Raw genomic sequence first — 15,732 nt, forward strand, 5'->3', positions numbered from 1 at the left:
AATGTTAAGTTTACACAAGCACAGAATTCAACGGAAAATTTTTATAAGATGTTTTATAGATGGCACTTAGATCCCAAAAAATTATCATGTATGTATCCTAATATCCAAGCGAAATGTTGGAGGTGTGATTGTGATGATGCTACATATTTTCATATTTGGTGGACTTGCAAGAAAATTAAGGCCTTTTGGATAAGAATTTGGTGGATTATTCAAAATGTACTGAAGAAGAAGATAAAGTTCCTGCCGCAATTTTTCCTTTTCGGAATTATAACGGATTGTACAGGGATTGAGACTAAATTGATTCTGAATTTAATAACAGCAGCAAGACTGTTGATTGGACAATACTGGAAGAAAGAAGAGGTACCTACAATAGAAGAATGGATATTGAAAGTCATTAATTTGGCTGAGATGGCTAAAATCTCAGCTTTTTTGAAAGACAATACTCAGGAAAGATATTTAATTGAATGGAAAAAATGGATTGATTATCTACAAAACAGATATCAGATTAAGAAATATCAGATTGCTTTTGAATAATTAGGAAGTATTATTTTATGTAATGTGGAGGGGGTTGGGAGATGAAAAGATTTGGATGAGGTTAATTGGATTAGAAGGGAAAATTTTACTCTATGTTTGGTTTATGTATAACAATACCTTGTGATTGACCCGGGAAGCCGGGGGGGGGAAGGGAGGGGGGAAGGGGGTCTTCTGGGAGGGAGGGGGAAAAAAGGGGGGAAAATGTTTTTGTTTCTTAAAACTTTTTCAATTAAAAAAAAAGAATTATGGGTGTGGGCACGCATGCACATGACACCCCCCCACACACACTCCCTCCCCACTTTTGGCACATGACGTCAAAAAGGTTAGCCATCACTGCTTTAGACCATTGCTATACAACACTAAAAGATGCTTATCGGTCTTTGCCACTGTAGATCATTTCATGGTTCACCTTGTACCTGCTTACAGGCAAAGACTTAAAACTACAAAACCAACAATTAAATCAGTGAAGAATTGGACTGAGGAGGCAAAGTTAAAGCTATAGGCTTGCTTTAACTGCACTGATTGGAATATTTTTGAAGATACCTCTGCAGACCTGGATAAACTCACAGATATTGTAACATCACATGTCAGCTTCTGTGAAGACCTATATGTATCAACCAGGAACTTGCGAATATACAATAACAACAAACCTTGGTTCACCTCTAAACTTAAACAGCTACATCGTTCCAAAGATGAAGCCTACAGAAAAGGTGATAAAATGCTGTACAATCAGGCCAGAAATGTATTAACAAGGGAGATCAGAGCAGCAAAAAGAAACTACTCTGAAAAGCTAAAGAATCAGTTCTCAACAAATGAACCAACAAACATGTGGAAAACTCTTAAAAATATCACTGCCTATGGCAACCCTCCTTCCTAGGCTGAAGGAAATCAACAATTGGCAGATAACCTGAATGTGTTTTACTGCAGGTTTGAAAGGAAACTACAGCCACCTATCTCCACAACCCCCATCTCAGACACACCAACAACAGCCAAGCCAGGATGTCCAGGATGTCAGGGGTCTGTAGATATGTTCACATCTCTTTTTCTGTCTGATGCAGTGTACAGGCCCTCATTGGAAGGCAGGCTGGTTGCAATTGTTTTTTTCTAACTACCCATTGAAATCAGTGTCTGTCTTGTTCGGTTGTTGTGCCAAACCAGACAGTTATAGAGGTGCAAATGACAGACTCAATCATTCCTCTGTCAAATATCAGCAGCTTCTTGGTCAGCCTGAGCTTCCTGAGTTGGCACAGGAAAAACATTCTTTGTTATGCTTTTTTGATGACATTTTGATGTTATATGTCCATTTTAAGTCCTGAGATATTATAGAACCTAGAAACTTGAAGGTCTCTACTGTTGATACTACTGTGTTGTCTAGTATTGCAAGTGATGGTAGAATAAAAGGGCTTCTCCTAAAATCTACTATCATCTCTACAGTTTTGAGTGTGTTCAGTTCAAGATTGTTCTGACTATACTACTCTAACTGGCCAAAGTAAGTTGAATACTTTGTACAATGAGGAATTTCTCATGATTACATATATTTACATGGGTTACAAATGCATCCTTTTTTTGGGGGGGGTCAACATGTCAAGAGCAAATCACTCTTTCACCTCGTTACTTCTTTGCTCTCAGGTTGACAACAATCAGGAAGAGGTAGTTGGAATGTCTGGGGGGGAAGGAATACCAAGATTCCATCTGCAGATCATGAGACCCTGCAACCAACCCCAGTGACATGATGCAGAGATGTTTGAACAAGGCAGGCCATTCTCATAACAAGAGGAGCTTATTTGATTGGACAACGCAATGAACTGAGGGGGATGGTCAATGGCAAAAATCAAGTTTAACAATGTGGGGTTTTGCGTGGGAATTTTAGAATTGGTTTCACTTCTATTGTGCCAATGGTGTATTCAATAACTCTTACTTTTTGGGAAGAACAATGGCCCAAGAGTTCTTGATTTGGATTTGCTAGCTGGACAGCCAACACCCTTAGATCTAAGCTTCTGCTTACCCCTGATCCATTAATGATAGAAGGGCAGCAGCATTTTGAAATCTGAGAGACACTGGATTCCTAAGTACTCTTCAGTATTTAGGAATACTGGACCTGACATGCTGTCCCCCGAACAGTAACGCTAGTACTGTAGAACAAAACAGGAAGAAACACAACAGGAAAGATGTCATTTGGTTTTGTCAGGATACTAATTAAAGAATTTTTAGGGGCTCAACCTACTCATTGTGAGCTGTTGGGAAATCTTTCCAGGCCACTGACTAGTATTTCTATTCAGGGGGGCAGCATGTCAGGTCCAGTATCATGTCTTGCGATTCTATTAGAAGTGGGCGGGGGGAGGAAAGCTTGATGGCATTTTTCGAATGCTTTTGCTGTAACTGCTTGAGAATTAGGGTGGGGGATTGTCTGCAGAAATGGAAGACTCCATCCCAATCTGGTTCTAAGGCCATTGTGCCCTGAGAGTGAACCGTATCTGCCTAGCCCCTTGCAGTTCTCAAAGCAACCTTGTGGCATCCCACTGGCTTCCGGTGGACTGGTCAGAGGGATTGGATTTGGGGAAATGGAAGGAATGCTTTGTGCTTTGCGCAGGACCTTCAGATTCCACCTGACTTTACTGCAACCACTTTCTCTCAGTAAAAGTTCTTTTGATTCAACTCAATGGAGTCAAGAGTTTGCTTTCCTGAGGGAAAGTAGCTGGGGCAGGTCATTACAGACGCCTTCAAAATGGCTACCAGCATTATCTAACATACCACCTCCACATCTTAGGAGACAATCAGTCTTAAAAAGGGAGTGGCAAAAATGTGAGGCAAACTGATTATCACCTATACACAAGGAGTGTCAATCAAATATTAAGATCCAAATTTTGGTCTTTGCCATGGAAACCTGGGCAGTAATGATTCAGAGAAGACTTTGACATTGAGATAAGCATGATGCCAGGAGTGGGCAACTACTAACCCAGTTCTGTTTAATTGTCTAATCCACTAAAATGCCCCTTCAGCTTTGATCTCCCAAAGAAAACCTGAACAGTGCTCAACCAGATCCAAACTTACCATGGCAGGTGCCAATATTGGAAATATAAATTGGCACTGAGCGGTAATCTTAACCCCAACTGTGGGGATATCCCACAAATTACATCCTATTGCAGCAGAATGCTCCCCGAGAAGGTTCCCTGGATCCCTGCATGAAATCCATCATCCTGAGGGCATTGCTGCCTAAAGGGGTGTCTAACTGGGAGCCCGCAGGCCCGATGGGTCCCATGCAGGACATGCCCACCCCAGCTCCACAAATGGAAAAAACATCATGAAACATCATGTGATGACATGACGCAGCAAGCTTGGCCCAATGGGCTAAGTGATCTAAATTTCCAGCCATAGGTTTAGTCACTCCAGTAACTGCTCATACACAATTTAATTTTATTTGTAATCTTATCACTCAATTTTTAAAATTCACTACTCTGGTGTTCTATATTTTGATACACATTTTGTTATTTCTGTGAATTTTATGAATTATACTGCATTTTGCTACATTATACGAAATATATTGCTAATGTTGAGAGGTTATTTTCTTGTATTTATTAAACGTAAATGCCACCCATTTTGTGGTTTGAGGCTACTCGGAGCAGATTTATTTAGATTACAACCAAGTCAAGGATTTTATTTGGTGACACTTAAAAATCAGGCTTTCAGAGATTTGGCAGTATATGTCACCATGACATGGAGATCAGAGGAATAAAGATTAAAGATTGTATTTAATAGAAGTAACCCAAATGACAAGCATTTCGTTGGTTGTTTCAGCTATTTGCACGAATGGAAGCTTTGTGCATAGCATAAGCCCCCTCAGTTTACACGAGCCGAGCTTCGTGAGCACGTGCTTGCCCATCTCTACTGTAGCCGGAGCCCTGTTGGCAACCGCTGAGTTACCTGATCTAATCTTTTACTGAGATTGGCACAATGAGATGGCAGTCTTCAATTGGGCCATCAGTTGTTTCTCAAGGCAAAGTAGAGAACTTTTGAGAGATTAAAGTACTTTGAGTTCCATTCCTTATTAGGGGGACTACACATCACTCTCAAATCTGGCCTCAAGTTGTTGATCACGTGAAGCTCAGGGGAAACCTCTAGATTTACCTTTCAATGCCTTAGTCGCTGTAGCTATGCCTGCACCTTTAGTCTAATTGAAACGACCGCTGTAACCCCTTTGATTTGATACGATCCCTCAACGGCTGTGTGGCTGATGGTTGCCCTTCCCTGCTTTCCATTTCATGGGAGACGAGTGAAAGACTCCATGTTCTCAGCTGAATGAATTGCATTTCCAAGGTTTGGCCAATGATTGTCTCTCCAGCGAGAGAGATGGGAAACATACACCTGCCCTACATGGTCTCATCTCGGAGAGGAGATGGCCTTGGGGGCAGAGACAACACAGAGACATCTGTGTCAGGGACAAGAGGCGGCTGCATCCAAATGGGAGATTTGGCAGCAGCAGCTACAATTACTTTCAATGGTGTGGCTTGTCGATGATACCTGAATTTTTAAAACTTTTTCATTGCATAAACTTGCAAATATTTTGGCTTTCAGAATGTTTACACAGAATGAGTGTGAAAGGAACAAGAACCGTTCCATGCTCCGAATAAATGGAGATCCTTCCTCTTAATATGGCCAGGGCAGATCAGAAAGGGCACTGAATGTAGGAAGCTATGAATGAATTTTTTATTTGCAAATTCAGTTGAAAAAGTCACAACAGCTGTGGATTCATCACTACAAAGTTTCTAATCATCGTGAATACACTGAAATTCTGCCTAGCAAAGAACCAAAGCTGCCTCCTGTATACAACATTCCTGGGGAAGGCCCTGCAGTTTTAAAGGAAACCCAAAAAACAGCTCTTTTTAAATGCAAAATTCAAAACGCTACCCAGAGATACTAAAGTGCATGATGATAAATAAATAGCAACAATCTAATACATTGTTGCCTAAAAGTAGGCATGGAAACAAGTGTTGAAGTACAAGAAGAAAAATGGAGTAAATGGAGTAAAAACTTTGCAAGAAGACAGAGAAATGCATAAAATAATAAAATGAGGTCATCATCTTCCTCAAAGTCATGATGTAGAGGAGGATCAAGAGAGGCACTTTTTATTTAATTTCCCTTTTGTCACTTTCTAGCATAGCCAGCTATGTATCCTGAAACTTTATTTGAAAAGGTTTCCAGAAGAAGAAATCTCAAAGCTTCAGGGTTTTCTGCGTCTGCAAAGAGAGGACAAGACTGTTATCCCCAATCATGATCAAAGTCTGCAGTTCTATATGAAAAAACAGAGAGCTTAAAATTGGACTGGAATCCAATTTTCCCTCCCAGCAGCGACCCAGAGAGGTGTTTCAATTCTCAGAGCCACTCCCTGGCACAGGACTCTCTTCCCTCAGAGGAGTGGGCACCACACACCTATCTTCTACTGCCTTGTGTTCTCTGAACATTGTCCCGGGGCCATAGCTTGGCTCAGGGAGACAAATGGAATAATGGGCCAGGAAGAGTCAGCATCCCAGAAAGGCTTAGAGCCTAAACCACTGTGTCGTGTCCCACTCCTCCGCTGACGGCCGGGTCGGGGAAGTCCGTATCAAGCATGCCTCTGCAGCTCTGCCAAAGTCCTATCAGAGTTCTCAAGGCAGGCAGGAGACCAGGAAGTGACTTCAGCAATCCAAGTTAGACTTTGCCTGACTCAGAGAATGCCAGAAAGCAGATCCTTTATATAGGCCATGGGGTGTGGCTCCATGACTCAGCACTTATCCAGGCCTGCCCCTCCCTTCCTTTTGCTGACGTCGCCTCTCAACTCTCCGGAAGCGAGGATCTCTCCAGCCTCCAGCTGTTGACAATCCTAGCTCATGACTGGCCTCACATTCTTCAGGCTCACATGCTGTGGGGGAGGGGTTTAGTTGCTCCGTTTGCCTGGGCATGGTGCCAGGACTGGGGGCTGAAGGCACGTCAGGCCCTTCGTCTTGCTCAGCCTGTCTGGGCATGGTGCCAGGGCTGGGGGCTGGAGGCATGCCAGGACATTCTTCCGAACTATCAGTGTCAGGCAGGAGATAAGAGCGGCAGGGGGAGCGGGCGAGACACAACACACTGTATAATAGAGTGAAAGGAGTGTGAGAAACAGAAACTCAGGCCCACCAGGGAGAGTTGCATGGAGGACAAGCAGGTTGTGCTATCCAGCCCTCCCTGTAGCTAGAAAACCATTAACTGGCAGGTTTGCCCGAATGCTGACGATTGCCTTTTACTTTGAAGAACTCGCATTAACCTCTTTTTACCTCGGATGCCCTCTTTCCTGCCTTGCACAACTGTCAGTGTTCTTCCCTGAGCTGAACAGATCACTTCCACAGCATAGCCAGCACTTATCTGCAAGAGGTCAAACCTCAATAGTGAAGTCTTATTTTCAGTCCTAAGCACTAGCTCTTTACCCGTCTCCCGCACCAGCACCCAGATCTTGTCAAGTACCCAGCCTCTCTCTGGAACATTGGAGAAAGTCTTCAGGCTGAGAGGAACACGGAGAACTTACTTGGGCTGAGCGTGATGTTGATAGCCAGGCCCAAGGTGGGAACCTGCTTTCATCTCCACTGCGACTGAACACTGGCCAAAAAAAAAAGGCAGGCAAAGCTGTCAGGAGGCGACTCGGGAGCACCCATCCCATCCTCTGCCAAAGATACTCCTGACTTACCCGTGTTTCTACATCAGTCCATTCTGACTCGGAAGCCTCCTCAGGGAGGCGAGGGCTTGAGGGAGACGATCGCCGCTTGCGTCTGGAAGAGTTGGTGGGTTAGGTATAGAAAAGGAGAAGGTTGTTAAGGTTTGAAACAGTTCAGAGGCAGGCTTGAAAACTCTTCAGGTCAATCTCCTGCTTGAAAGTACCCAGGTACAGGCTAAGGGGAGAGGAAAGACTGTCCCTGTTTTATATTAACCTAGAGATATTTCCAATTTGTAATTTCATATGCTTACTCTGTATTTTTACCATTTTACCCACGGGAGTTCCTGGCCTTCTCGGAACCCAGATTCTTTAGGCATGCACGAAAGATGAAGGCCTGGTCATCATCTCCACTAACACCCAGGAATCACCTCCGTTTCCACTCCCACTGATCTGGGGCATGAAAGGGCAAAACCGTTTGGGCTGAATGGGACTCACCCTGTTGGTGACTCTTGTTTCAAGGTCTCTATTTCAGTGAACTGAACAGCCTGTCCACCGCCTCTGGTCTTGAAAACATCCCCCTTTCAAAAACAAAATCTGTTTATAAGAAAATCTCTGAACAGAAAAAATTTATTGGCACAATTGACCAGGTAACAACTTATTTTCATTGCATTCTTATACATATGTAAGTAAAGCTAGAAGAAAAGGTTTTTTTCCTGATCTCTCAGAAGTACAAAGCAGCTAAATTACACCCCTTTTCCAGAGATAAAGCCCAGTCAGTCAGTCAAAAGCTCAACTAGGTTTGTACCACTATTTGCCTACAGCCCTGAGTAACAAATTATAGACAGTTTTGCTCCAGTTTAACACTTCCACCCAACAGCCCCAGAAATTGTAGGAAAGCATCCCTGGTTGCAATGTGCTTTTTTCTTGGAGGACCTCTGGAGAAACTCGATGCACAACACAGGATGCTCCCAGGGCAGCACTCTTAACAAAAGTCTCCTTGCCAGCCTAACAGCTTACCTTGATCAGCTTTGTCTCAATCTCCCCATCCGAGGCCAGCTCCTGGTGGGTCAGCATGTATTTGTCACACTTGGCCAGCGCCTTCTCATTTGCAGAGGTTACCATGATGGCATGGGGGACTTGTGGCTGCATGACTGTTTCGGTCTGGATATTGGAAGGAGGTTTATGATCCACCCACCTCTCTCCTGCTGAGCGAGACCGTCTGTGACGAAGGCGAACAGGAGGAGCATTCTGGGAGATCACCAAAGGAATTGTATAAAATTAGTAGGCAAGTTTCCTAAGCTTATCCTTGGAAAGTGCATCTTCTAGGGATAGTCGAGCAAGTTAACCCTAACCCAACATTTGCTACTGAAATCTTACATACACTTCATTTGTATTATAGGAAGAGGAAAAACAAGCACAAATTGGCAACCGCAGATTAGCCGAAGCTCTCTACCAATCAATTTGGGTCAGTAGTTTAGGATCCTTCCAGGCTTCAGCAGGTAAAAATCAAAGAAACCAGAAGCACCAAGAGAGCAAAGAATGCCACATTTTGAGGCCAGATCTCAAAGGTTCTGCTTTTACGCACTCTGCCTCTCCCAGCAATGCAGAATAGCAGGAAATGGCCCAGAAGTCATTCAAAGATCATTTTATGTATGCATACATACATAAAATACAAAATAGTGCACTCTCTACTATGATGATTATGAACATAGAAAAAAAGGCAGAGAATAGTAAGCCGTTCCCAAGCTGCAAAGTAGTAAACCCCTTCAGGCCTAAGTGGCCTTTACTATTTTTACTAAAGACTTGCAGCCTTTACTATTAAGGGCATCACCGCAAGATATTGGAATTTCTTTGAAATTCCAAAGGGGTTGTTTTTTTAATTTGAGATTTATTTGAAGAGCTAATTTTACTTAGTTAATTCAAACTAGTTACCCAAAATTAGAGATTTGTCGTAAACAAGTATGTAAGGATAAACTCATTGTCAATTAACGTGAAGACATCAGGACAGTGTCCAAATGGCAAGAAAAAGGGACAGAACCTCACAGGACGACCATTCAGCCTCGATGGAGAACCTTGACCCCAGGGAGAAAGCTGGCCTGGGCAGCAAGCAGCTCCTCCAGATTAGCCCCGCCTGTGAAGGCGAACAGGAGGAGCATTCTGGGAGATCACCAAAGGAATTGTATAAAATTAGTAGGCAAGTTTCCTAAGCTTATCCTTGGAAAGTGCATCTTCCAGGGATAGTCGAGCAAGTTAACCCTAACCCAACATTTGCTACTGAAATCTTACATACACTTTATTTGTATTATAGGAAGAGGAAAAACAAGCACAAATTGGCAACCGCAGATTAGCCGAAGCTCTCTACCAATCAATTTGGGTCAGTAGTTTAGGATCCTTCCAGGCTTCAGCAGGTAAAAATCGAAGAAACCAGAAGCACCAAGAGAGCAAAGAATACCACATTTTGAGGCCAGACCTCAAAGGTTCTGCTTTTACGCACTCTGCATCTCCCAGCAATGCAGAATAGCAGGAAATGGCCCAGAAGTCATTCAAAGATCATTTTATGTATGCATACATACATAAAATACAAAATAGTACACTCTCTACTATGATGATTATGAACATAGAAAAAAAGGCAGAGAATAGTAAGCCGTTCCCAAGCTGCAAAGTAGTAAACCCCTTCAGGCCTAAGTGGCCTTTACTATTTTTACTAAAGACTTGCAGCCTTTACTATTAAGGGCATCACCGCAAGATATTGGAATTTCTTTGAAATTCCAAAGGGGTTGTTTTTTTTAATTTGAGATTTATTTGAAGAGCTAATTTCTACTTAGTTAATTCAAACTAGTTACCCAAAATTAGAGATTTGTCGTGTAAACAAGTATGTAAGGATAAACTCATTGTCAATTAACGTGAAGACATCAGGACAGTGTCCAAATGGCAAGAAAAAGGGACAGAACCTCACAGGACGACCATTCAGCCTTGATGGAGAACCTTGACCCCAGGGAGAAAGCTGGCCTGGGCAGCAAGCAGCTCCTCCAGATTAGCCCCCGTCTGTGAATCTACAGCTCTACCAATGACAGCCATTCTCTTGTTCTGTCTGCAACTCCCATGGTGGTGAGATATGTTTCCCTGCCATTCAGTCAGGGGTAACCATAGCTGCGACATAACACTGACCCTGCAGCACAAGTCCTCTTCTAGCTCTAAGGGCCCTTTAGTGCTGGAAGCTGCCAGAAGTCCTGTCCAGCACATGCCCCGTCTTCTCTCTGACATAACCCAGGGCCTGGCTTGTTCTGGCTCCTGCAGTCTACTCCTGGCTCTAGGGAGGCCATTGTCACCCTTGTCAGGAGGCTTGCTGTGCCGAGTAGGTGTTCTCTGTTCCCACTCCGAGATGCAGGAAGCCACGGAAATGCTGCTACAAGAATTTGAACGCCTCTGCAGCTTTGGCTGGCTTCTGGCAGGAGGATCATAGTTGTTAGGCAGGTGAGGGATACAGTTACTGGAAAACTGAAGAAAGGTGCAGTTAATGAATAAGGCAAAAAGAAAAGAACACTACCACAAAACTCAGCCCCATCTCCGATACGAAGCAGAGTTAGAAAGAGAAAACATGCACAAACAGAAAGATTCAAAGCTAATTCAAGGTGGTGGCTCACAGAGAATTCTCCTGGCTGAACTACAGTCTCCCAGCCATAGGAGTTTGATTTCTCAGATTCATTTGCCACAGTGGTGGATGTGTGCAGAGACAGGTGCACATTCACTCTCAAAAGAAACTTACAGGTATTGGGGGAGGAGACAATGATCTTTGTAGAACTTTCTCTCGATCTTTTTCCCGGGAAGGCCTCTCAGGTTTGTTACTCTTAGGCTCTGTGACAATGGCTTTGAGCTGCTTTAGTTTCTCATCTTTCACCCAAAGTTTATTCTGCATCTCCAGTTGCTTGGCTGCCACACGCCGCTCCTGCACGGTAAGAAGAAAGGCTACCATTACACACGGTATACTAACCAATGCAATATTAACTGATTGGCAGGTTTTTGATTCCAAGGACATGTCTCTAAAGTGAAATAGATGCCTGCTGAAATATTAAGATTCTGAAAAATTATCTGCTATGTTAATTCAGGAATGGCAGGAAAACAGTAACACCAGTAATTTTAATGGGCAAAAATAAAGAGATTTTTTTCTTTCAAAGTAATTTTAGTTAAGTGGTAAGAAGAACACATACCAGTTGTCAGAAAATTAAGGTATGGGTTGACACCTACTAATTCCAGCCATGGCCACATATTTGTATTCCAAGGAAAGGCAGCCTATGGTTCAGTAATGCTGGCTACATTTGCCTTAAAATAAGATCTGCAGTCTCTCCTTCATTAGACATTAATGAATGCCTAATCATGGTCTTACCACCACGACAAAAGACAGAGGCTGCGGCCCAACCTCCAAGGTCCCTTCCAATCCTGAACATCAGGCTTTCTTTATTTTAAAAAAAATTACTGCTGCCAACTGTTTACTTAAATCTTGCATGAATAAATTATAGCAATAAAGTCCTCCTCTGGTAGAGAAAACCATCACCAGGAAAGAAACGGGAGATGCCCACACAAATCCTCAACCTTCTCTAATGCAGTCTGGAAGATCAGCTTGCACCCTATACAAGAATGAACGTCAGATGCATTCCCAGAAATGTTTAATGAACAGGCCAAAGCAGCATTGTACATCTTTGCATTTACAGTTTAATGTCCCCACTCTTATGTGGGAAAAATTAAGCACACAGAGACATGCCTTATAGTGTTTAGCTGCCTATCCAGCAATCAAGTAAGTTAGCCAGACTTTCCAGAAATAGCATTAAATCCTTCCAGCTATGTCTTCTACTGTGAAACGGAAACTGCTTCTTCCCAGCCCCATGGTTCAGTAAACCAGTCATACTCACACATTCCTTTTCCCATTTCATTGTCGTCTCTGTCACCATGCCCTGTAAACGAGCTTCTAGTCGGCGCTTGTCTGAAACGTGACGCTGCAGCTTTTGACTCTTGCTTTCTAGTTCCTGCTGCAGGTTGCGCTTCTCTTCTTCATAAATTGCTGTTGTTTTCTCCAGGATGTCAATCTGGTATGAAAGATTGCAATGTGGTTGGAATGCAGTACTGCAGGCTACTTTTGGTGACTGCTGGCTGCCAGCAGTTCGATTCTCAACAAAAGTAAAATGAGGGTCTAGATTGTTGGGGGCAAGATGTTGACACTGTAAACTGCTTAGAGAGGGCTGTAAAGCACTGTGAAGCAGACATAAGTCTAAGTGTTATTGCTATTCTGAAAACTCCCTCCACAAAATTTAGCACAACTTTTTTGTTTTTTGGCAAAGCAAGATCCTGCATTGTAAAAGTATGGTATCATAAAAGTCATTAGCAACCATCACAAGACAGTAGTTAACCACTGTTTGCCAAAATTATGTTTTCAAACCTGTTGAGTAAACTGAGGTCTCCCTTTTAGTGTTCAAAATTTCTTAGCCCTTGTGGTATTGCACAGAATTCATGATGCTGCCCACTCTCTTAAAAGCCTGCTAACCTCTCAGGTCTGCCTCATGTCAAGAAATTACAATCCATCAACAAATGGAGAACTACTTCAGCAATCCAATTTTTTATTTCTGGGCAGAAATATTTACAAATGAGTGCTATACTTAATCATGAAACAATAAATAAAAACCTTATATTCCAGAGTTTTCGCTTTCTTCTCTAGTCGCTCAATCTCAGTTTTCTGTCCTGTTATAATTTTTTCTCTTTCAGCTATTTTCACTTGTGCAAAGTTCTCCTTGGATACAATGCTGGCATCAAGTTCTTGCAACATGTTCTTTACACATAGAACTAGAACAGAAAAAGATATTTGATTTCTATAGCTGCCTATCTAAACAAGTGATTCTGTTTATCACAGAAACATGGAAACAATATAAAATAAATATATATGGTCACTGAGTAAAACTATTGCCATGTTACTATAACCATGAAATGAGTCCTTAACATTCTTGGGGCCCCAGACCTGGGCACATAACCGGGTCTCCATGGCATTATGAAAGGCCAACAGGGTTGCAGTCATCCTCATTTCTGAAAGGAGAATGTTCCAGAGAGGCACTACCACAGAGAAGGCACAAGTCCCAATACCTATCATCTACATGCCTTGGTTGACGGAACCCGTAGCGTGCCCAACCTGCCAGACTGAGCTGATGGGTAGAAATGACTGGGAGAAGCCCAGGTAATCTGATCAAAGTCTTAAAGGGCTTTAAAAGTAGCAACCAGCACCTTGAGTTGCATCAGGTAGCCAATGCAGCTCACATAGCAATGATGTTATATGTGTCAAATATCTGACACCATTCAGCTGCACTCTGCATTAGCTGAACTGGTTGAATGCTCTTCAAGGGCAGCCCCATGTAGAGTGCATTGCAGTAATCCAGAGGAGAGGTCATGAGGGCATCAGTGAGCAAAGTGTCCAATCCAAGAATGGGTATAACTGATGCACAACCCTAAGGTATGCAAAGGCCCCCAATTTACAACGGGTGAAACATGGAAATTCCAGATACAGGATGTTGGACAAACACACATTCTAAGATCTTTTCGTGGAAAACTTACCACCTCTTCTAATTATTTTTAGGCTACTGTGTATTTGCTGATTTCAGTAAGCAATCACCCTCCCATGAGGAACCTCACAATTTATTCACTTTCAGCCAGGACAAGACAAGTTGGTGCCAAGTACTTACCGTTTTTGGCAAACTCTTCTGACAACTTCTGCCGAATGTGGTGCCGCTTTTCAAGCACTTCAATCAGCCGAGGGAGGGTCTGGTCATCATTGATGTCCAGAAGTTCACAGGAAGGCACTGGAGGGAAGTTCTGCAGGAGCAATTCTCTGACCAAGGGGCCTCTGTCTAGACAAGCAAAACAAGTCACGGTCAGCCTCCACTCCAACCTTCACTCTATTTATCTTCTATGTGTGCAATCTGTATTCACTAGTTAGATTGCAATGTCATTATGTTAATGTAAAATAGTTTGTATACTATCCTATTCAGGTTTTTTTTTTAATTTGAATTTATATCCCGCCCTTCTCCGAAGACTCAGGGCAGCTTACACTATGTCAAGCAATAGTTTTCATCCATTTGTATATTATATACAAAGTCAACTTTTATTGCCCCCCCCCCAACAATCTGGGTCCTCATTTTACCTACCTTATAAAGGATGGAAGGCTGAGTCAACCTTGGGCCTGGTGGGACTTGAACTTGCAGTAATTGCAAGCAGCTGTGTTAATAACAGACAGACTTAGTCTGCTGAGCCACCAGAGGCCCTTAACAGAAGAGGGCTCTTTAAGAGTGTCGTCTGACATAAAGAAGAAGGGAGGGGGAGCAAAGGTTTGAAATCAGTATGAACGCCAGACGTGCGGGCTTTCCAACGAACCCTGCATTCCTGAGATGATAAAACTGCCGGTGACCTTCGGAAGATTACCACGGGGGGCGAGAAGCAACTGGCATTGGACCAGCCCTGCCTGACCTTTGGTGGGGAGGAGGGACTAACGAGGGGATATGGGATGTTAGCCATATTTTGTCTCAGATTCAACTTTACACGGCTGTAGTCCAGATGTATTTAGTAAAAGTACTTTTCTTTATTTCCAAATGAAGTCAAGGTGTTTCATTTCCTAAATATAATCAGAGACAGTCTGACATTAAGTTGAATCTGCACACCATGTCGATCAACCAGGATTTAAGCCTAAATACCGAGGGGGTCGAAAAGAAAACTTCGATGGGAAGCCAGCCAGCTTCTGAACTGGAGGAGCCACCAGGAGGTACTTCTACTGTTAGTTTTAACGCTGAACTGGAGGACTGCAGAGCTCGGTGGATGGAACAATTGCAGCTGGAAGAAAAAATGAGGCAGCCAGATCCCGAAGAGCCTCCCTCTGGAGTGGCTACAAGGAGAAAGGGGAAGGCCAGGCTTTCAGATTGGAAACAAGAGCAGGAAATCAGAGACAGGCTCCAGTTGGACGAGGCATTGCGTCTTTACCGTGAGGTGAAACTAAGGCAAGCAGCTCGCCAAAGGTATGAATCCCCTATTCGGTCCTCCAGGGGGGAGGGAGAAGAGGACGAAGGAACTGCCAGGGGAGCAGCTGGGGGAGTTTCCCAATGCGTAGAGATTTCGGAAGGCCCAGAGCCAGAAATCCCCTTCCCAGAGGCAGCTGAGTCGGATGGAGGGCGTACGCCACCTGCTGGCCAAGTGAGGCTGCGCAGAGGAAGAAAAAAGCCTAAAATTCCCCCCCTATCTGGGAAATTCGATGGAGATGCCAAGGAGCTAGGACTGTTCCTGGCGTTAGTGAATAACCATATGATGGACTGGGGGGAAGAATATTGGTCGCAGGCAGTGCAGGTTAGAGCTGTGACCCAAAACGTAACTGGAAGAGCAGCTGCGTGGTTTGTGTCGTTATACAACGGGCACTCCCCCTTACTGCAAAACTACGAGCATTTCATGACTGCACTGAGGAGGAGGTTCGAGGACCCCCTGGCAGAGCAGAAGGCCAAAGGCCGGATGAAAACCAT

At 43.5% G+C, this 15,732-nt stretch overlaps 1 protein-coding gene across 5 annotated transcripts in view; it reads right to left on the minus strand.

Annotated features, from left to right (window-relative positions):
- Positions 1-5,216: 5,216 nt before the first annotated feature.
- KIF23 (kinesin family member 23) overlaps positions 5,217-15,732 on the minus strand; it is a 34,262-nt gene continuing 23,746 nt past the window's right edge. For 3 of the 5 annotated variants that reach the window (XM_058156761.1, XM_058156760.1, XM_058156764.1), the window contains 10 exons: positions 13,915-14,079; positions 12,870-13,027; positions 12,103-12,276; positions 10,962-11,141; positions 10,364-10,693; positions 8,213-8,443; positions 7,691-7,773; positions 7,229-7,310; positions 7,070-7,140; positions 5,217-5,768 (listed from right to left, as the gene is read on the minus strand). In XM_058156761.1, coding sequence (XP_058012744.1) covers positions 5,753-5,768; positions 7,070-7,140; positions 7,229-7,310; positions 7,691-7,773; positions 8,213-8,443; positions 10,364-10,693; positions 10,962-11,141; positions 12,103-12,276; positions 12,870-13,027; positions 13,915-14,079 — 1,490 coding nt within the window. In that variant the 3' untranslated portion in view covers positions 5,217-5,752. The remainder of the gene's footprint in view (positions 5,769-7,069; positions 7,141-7,228; positions 7,311-7,690; positions 7,774-8,212; positions 8,444-10,363; positions 10,694-10,961; positions 11,142-12,102; positions 12,277-12,869; positions 13,028-13,914; positions 14,080-15,732) is intronic. The other 2 variants (XM_058156763.1, XM_058156762.1) reach the window with 1 other exon arrangement.

This window comes from Ahaetulla prasina, chromosome 13 (assembly GCF_028640845.1).
Source record: "Ahaetulla prasina isolate Xishuangbanna chromosome 13, ASM2864084v1, whole genome shotgun sequence".
Lineage (NCBI taxonomy): Eukaryota > Metazoa > Chordata > Lepidosauria > Squamata > Colubridae > Ahaetulla > Ahaetulla prasina.